Source organism: Mandrillus leucophaeus, unplaced genomic scaffold (genome assembly GCF_000951045.1).
Source record: "Mandrillus leucophaeus isolate KB7577 unplaced genomic scaffold, Mleu.le_1.0 Scaffold332, whole genome shotgun sequence".
Taxonomy (NCBI): Eukaryota; Metazoa; Chordata; class Mammalia; order Primates; family Cercopithecidae; genus Mandrillus; species Mandrillus leucophaeus.
The window spans coordinates 88961-95052 of NW_012103499.1; the positions used below are offsets into that span (position 1 = coordinate 88961).

Below are 6092 nucleotides of genomic sequence, written 5' to 3' on the forward strand. Positions count from 1 at the left end.
TGCTAGCCAGGATGGTCTCGATCTCCTGACCTCGTGATCCGCCCGCCTCGGCCTTGGCCTCCCAAAGTGCTGGGATTACAGGCGTGTGCCACTGCGCCTGGCCTCTTTTTTTTTTTTTTTTTTTTTTTAAAGTTCCTACTTAGATGGGAATGGGATGAGGCAGGTCCCAGATACAGGTTTGTAGATGGAGCCATCACAGAACAAGGGGAGAGACTCAGCCTCATTTCCTCACCCAGACTCATTGCTTACTCATGTGTCAATTACAGAGTCAATACCACAGGGACTGTGACACCTGAGTCCCTGGGGGGAGGATTCCTAACACCACCTTCCTCAGGAGGGGCTGTGATTGGCCCCAGGGTGTTGCTGCCCAGCTGCTCCCAGGTTCTTGCTCAAGCTCTGGGAGACCTACAGCTGATGGGCTAGTTTGACACCCTGTTCAAGGCCAACTCACAGTTCCAGGTGACGTGAATAACTGCCCTGGCCTGGCCATTCACCCTTCCCTGCAGGTGTCCCACACCCAGAAATGGCCAATCAGTGCCCAGTAGTGCTGTCCTCCCCTTGTCTCTGGCATTTGGCCCTTGGTCCTAGGCAGGGGTCAGGACCTGCTCACTTCTCTAAGAGTCTGGAAGCTCTAGGCTCTAGACTCATGGGTGGGGGCAGGGAACAGTACTAGTGGGGGTGAGGGAGGTGGTGCAGTCTCTGTTACTGACATCGTCAGCATAACGTGGGTCCCTGCTGTGCCTCATGTGCCTTCTGGGGACCCTCAAAGGAATCAGAGCCCCACCAGTCTCCCTGGAGAGCTGAACAAATATGAGGGATACAGGAACACAGGAGCTTAGAGGATAATACCTGTCAGAAGGTTAAGGTGGCACTGACCTTGATCAGGGAGCTGACAACAATGGCACCAGCATTGACCATGGGGTTATGGGGGATTCCTGGGGAAATACAAACCACCAAGAGTCTTAGCCACTGAACAAAGCCTCCCTGACAGCCTGCTCATTTTGTGGGTTAGACAAGAAAGATTGCTTGCTAGGGAGAAAGGCATGACAGGGCTAATCGGGAAGGGCAGAGAAACAAAAAAGGCTGGGGGATGGGGTGGGGGTAAGGAGGAGGGGACGGCTATAAGTACAGTCTGAGCCTTGGTAGTGCTCACCTTCCTCATTGAGGGAGAGCTTGTTGTAGCGCAGGCCACTAGGCTCTTTGCCCACAAACTTGTGCACGTAGTCAGTGCCTAGGGTGCTTATGGAGATGGCATAGGTGAGGGGCTTCACACAGGACTGCAGGCAGAAGGGGATCTTTGTGTGGCCCACAGAGTGCCTGGAGGCAGACAGATGCCATGAAAGGGGTTGGCCTGTGTTCGGCACCTGTGCCCTGCCTCCCCTTCCTCTTGCCCAGCTCTCACCGCTGACCATCCACAGTGCACAGGGAGACACCCCACAGGTCTGGGTTTGACTTGGCCAGCTGAGGGATGTAGGCTGCCACCTGGACATGAATGGGTAGAGAAAAGGGAGATGGATGTGGAGAAAAGGAATAGAGTTGAGGATGAGGGTAAAGACAATCTTTTAGATAAAAGCTAAAATTCTGTCTTCTATAGGGCAGAAGGGTTCCCTCCTGCCTGTTGCTCCCAGAAATTCCGAGCCTTAAGTCCTAGAAGGCCATATCTTTCTGTATCCCCAATCCTGTAGAGATAGCAGTAAGGCTAATGGAAGTTAAAAAAGGAGAATCTGAGGTCACCTTCCCCTTTTGCTTCTTAGGCTCAATTACCATATAAATCCCTTTGAAGACTGTATTACAGACTCTTGATTCCCTCACCTGCTCTAGGAATCATGTGTATAGAAACACATGAAGCCAGGTCCCCATTTACAGAAGTTCTGCTTCTCATTTCTCATTCATAGGATTCCCAGCCGCAGGAAATCTCTGAGAAGCAAGGTATATCTAGATGTGGTGGCTCATGCCTGTAATCCCAGCAGTTTGGGAGGCCGAGGTGGGTGGATCACTTGAGGTCAGGACCTCACTTGAGGTCAGCCTGGCCAATATGGCAAAACCCCATCTCTACTAAAAATACAAAAATTAGCTGGGCATGGTGGCATATGCCAGCTACTCGGGAGGCTGAGACAGGAGAATCACTTGAACCTGGGAAGTGGAGGCTGCAGTGAGCTGAGATTGCATCATTGCGCTCCAGCCCGGGTGACAGAGCAAGACTCCATCTCAGAAAAAAAAAAAGATATTTGGCCCAGGTCCCTGACCCCTCCCTTAGTCCCCTGGCTCTCACTTTGCCTCCAGTGAGCTCTTTGGCATCCTCAAAGATGCGATCCACATGGCCCGTGAACTCCTCAAAATCAGGAATGACAAACTTCTTTCGGAATGCCTGGGTCAGGAGCACAATGTTGCTGCTCACACACCTGGATCCCAGATACGATTGGATTAGGGGGCTAGAGAGATGCAGCTGGGACTCACTCTGGAGCCATGGAAGTCGCGAATAAAGAAGGTTGAGTGGTCTTCCGGTTTGGGATCAACAGCTCTGTTACCTTTGGCAAATCAGTTTGCCTTTCTATGTCTTAGTTTCCTTACCTGTAAAACGAGGGGTTTTAATGATGTGGAAAGACACTATGTCTTGGGATATGAGAAAAAAAATAAATATCAGAATAATATGTATGTATGTTACCTTGATATTTAAAAAATCCTAAATCATGAAAGTATATTTACATATATTCATGTATGTATGTCAATACATAGGACATTATCTAGAAGATACCCACTAATCTGTTAATATTTACTTCAGGGAAAAGAGGATAGGATTGAGTAGGGAGGGAAAGGAGAACATGTATTTCTATATTGTTTGAACTCTTATAATGAGTATTCATGTATAACTCATATAATAAGTAATAAAATGAGGAATTGAACTATACAATTCCCAAATTCCTCCCTGCTGTGAGAGTCTACGTCCACAGGACAGTTTTCAGAGAGCAGTGCCCTTGTTTCTGGGGCCCTCACTTTCGGAAGAGATCTCGGTCCAAGAGGCCACCACTACTGGACTCTTGGACCACACGGTGCATCTCGCTCATGCAGTCTTGGAGCCGAGGATCTGATGTCTGCAGTCCAGTGGCCTTTAGTGCCTTTAGAGGAAAGAAGAGACCGGAAAGGTCAGCTACAAGGACAGTGATGTACTCCTCATAATCTTTCCCAGTGGATACCCGATTAGCTGAACCCCAGCCACTACAATAGGTGGAACAAATGGGTTTGGAGAATAAGAAAGGAGGGGATGGAGCAACTCTGAAGGCTAACAAGGGTTTCCTGTCCTTTTTCCAGAGGGTTTAATCTTCTGACCCTGGGGCAGGGATGGGCTTGTCTTGTCAGCCTAGACATCTGGATTCTCATCCATCTGTATGCTTCACCCTCATGTAGCAACCCATTAGCTGCCCTGCACTTGTCATACCCTCGTTTCCCCACTTTTCAGAGATCTTAAGGAATTAGCATCCTGAACTGGTAGAGAGCAACTTACAGTGGTGAACTTGTGGATAGGGATTTGTTCCTGTCCTTCAGCAATAGTGTAGAAGAGCAAATCACCCAGGCGGGACAGCATGCCACTTTCTGATGAATCACTGGGGGCAGAGAATGGGGAGGAAAGTGGGGCCTGAGAACTGCCACCTGCTCCTCCTTCTGCAACATGGGCTTATAAGTAGGTGAGTGTCCTCATTCTATGCCTCCTCCTTAAACCATCTGATCTATGCCTATAAATCTAACTTTCATGTCTGTCCTAAGAAGTTGTAGATCTTTTCTCTAGCTTTTACTCCTGACCTTCAGATCTTTATTTTTAGCTCCCTTCTCACACTTCCACCTATAGGTGCCCCACAAGCACTGATAACTCAGTATGTCCAAACCTGAGTCATCTTACCTCCTTTCCTCCTCTTCTCCTCGTTTCCCACCTGGGTTAACAGCATTACCACCCACCTGGGTGCCAAGCTGGAAATGTGGCATCATTTTGATAGTTTCCACACCTTAAGTCCATGCTTAGTTGGTCACTAACATTGGATGAATCTGCCTCATAATGTCTCAAATCCACCCTCTATTCTCCTTTTCCCTGTGCCAGCATGCTGTAGTAGACCAGTTTGCCCCATAATAGCTGTGTGATCTTGAGCAGTTTGCTTAATATTGCCTTGCTTCCTTATCTGTAATATAAGGGTAGTAATGTCTACTTCACCTGGGTGATATGAGGCTTAAGATAAAAATTCCGTGAAAAACTGTCTGACACAAAGTAGATGTTCAATAAATCATATATATCATCAGCTCCTTATTCCCTTTTACCTAATTGCCACTACACTCTCTTGACTTTCAATCCGTCTTTTTTATTTTTATTTTTTTTGAGACAGTGTTTCACTCTTGTTGCTTGTTGCTTCAATCCATCTTCTAAAATGTGCTAGTGATCTCTTTTTTTTTTTTTTTTTTTTTTTTGAGACAGAGTCCGGCTCTGTTGCCCAGGCTGGAGTGCAATGGCGCGATCTCAGCTCACTGCAACCTCTGCCTCCCGGGTTCAAGCAATTCTCCTGCCTCAGTCTCCTGAGTAGCTGGGATGACAGGTGTGTGCCACCACGCCTGGCTAATGTTTTTGTATCTTTAGTAGAGACGGGGTTTCACTATTTTGGTCAGGCTGGTCTGGAACTCCTTACCTCGTGATCCACCTGCCTCGGCCTCCCAAAGTGCTGAGATTACAGGCATGAGCCACTACGCCCGGCCAAAATGTGCCAGTGATCTTTCTAAACTCAAATGTAATTTCTCTACTCAAAAACATTTGGTAACTCCCTATGCCTGCAGAATAAGCTCTTGAAATAAGAAAGTAGGCCAGGTGTGGTGGCTCACACCTGTAATCCCAGCACTTTGGGAGGCTGAGGTGGTTGGATCACCTGAGGTTAGGAGTTCGAGACCAGCTTGGCCAACATGGTGAAACCCCATCTCTATTAAAAATACAAAATTAACTGGGCGTGGTGGCACATGCCTGTAATTCTAGCTACTACAGAAGCTGAGGCAAGAGAATTGCTTGAACCTGCAAGGCGGAGGTTGCAGTGAGCTGAGATCTTGCCATTGCACTCTATTGTGGGCAAAAAGAGCAAAACTCTGTCTCAAAACAAACAAAAACTTGGTAGGCCATTAAAAGCTCTTTAAAACCTGCCAATTGGCCAGGCACGGTGGCTCACGTCTGTAATGCCCGCACTTTGGGAGGCCAAGGTGGGCAGATCACCTGAGGTCAGGAGTTTGAGACCAGACTGGCCAGCATGGTAAAACCCCCTCTCTACTAAAAATACAAAAACTAGCCAGGCGTGATGGTAGGCGCCTGTAATCTCAGCTACTTGGGAAGCTGAGGCAGGAGAATTGCCTGAGCCTGGGAGGTGGAAGTTACAGTCAGTCGAGATTGCACCACTGCACTCCAGCCTGGGTGACAGAGTGAGACTTTGTCTCAAAAATAAATAAATAAATAAATAAAACCTGTTCACTTAACTTCCCTATTCCCCATCATGCCCACACACTCCAGATGTAACAGGCAATATAGATGGTTCCCCAAAATGGGCTGGGAACTGTGAGGCTTCCTGGCCTTTGCTTATGCTATAACTTCTGCATAGAATGACCTTTGCTTAGTATGGTCCTGCTCATTCTTCAAGGTCCAGATCAAATGTCGCCAACTCTGTAAAGGCTTCCCCAGACCTCCAGATATTGCTTATGCTGCCGGTTTGACACAACACACCATCTTACTGACAGAAGGATCTCCCTTGCTCCACTGTTAGGTCTTTGTGTTTTACACATCTTTTTTATACATCTTTGTCTTCCTAGCACTGAGCAAAGTCCCTAGCACACAGTGGGTCTTCAATAAGAATTACTAAATTGTATTGCTGGCAAGGTCCCTGTGCCCCAAAGTATCTCTCTGGCTTATAGCACCTAAAATTCCAGGTACTGAAGACTTCTTAGTTTTCAAGACTTCCATTAATATGTTAAAATATTTACAGGAGGCCGGGCGCGGTGACTCAAGCCTGTAATCCCAGCACTTTGGGAGGCCGAGACGGGCGGATCACGAGGTCAGGAGATCGAGACCATCCTGGCTA

At 47.6% G+C, this 6092-nt stretch overlaps 1 protein-coding gene across 5 annotated transcripts in view; it reads right to left on the reverse strand.

Moving 5' to 3' along the window:
- Positions 1–6092, reverse strand: part of GLS2 (glutaminase 2 (liver, mitochondrial)) — an 18454-nt gene that overhangs the window by 6201 nt on the left and 6161 nt on the right. For 3 of the 5 annotated variants that reach the window (XM_011988493.1, XM_011988494.1, XM_011988497.1), the window contains exons 2-7: positions 3503–3602; positions 2995–3116; positions 2273–2402; positions 1403–1482; positions 1154–1317; positions 877–935 (exon numbers count right to left, since the gene is read on the reverse strand). In XM_011988493.1, coding sequence (XP_011843883.1) covers positions 877–935; positions 1154–1317; positions 1403–1482; positions 2273–2402; positions 2995–3116; positions 3503–3602 — 655 coding nt within the window. The remainder of the gene's footprint in view (positions 1–876; positions 936–1153; positions 1318–1402; positions 1483–2272; positions 2403–2994; positions 3117–3502; positions 3603–6092) is intronic. The other 2 variants (XM_011988495.1, XM_011988496.1) reach the window with 2 other exon arrangements.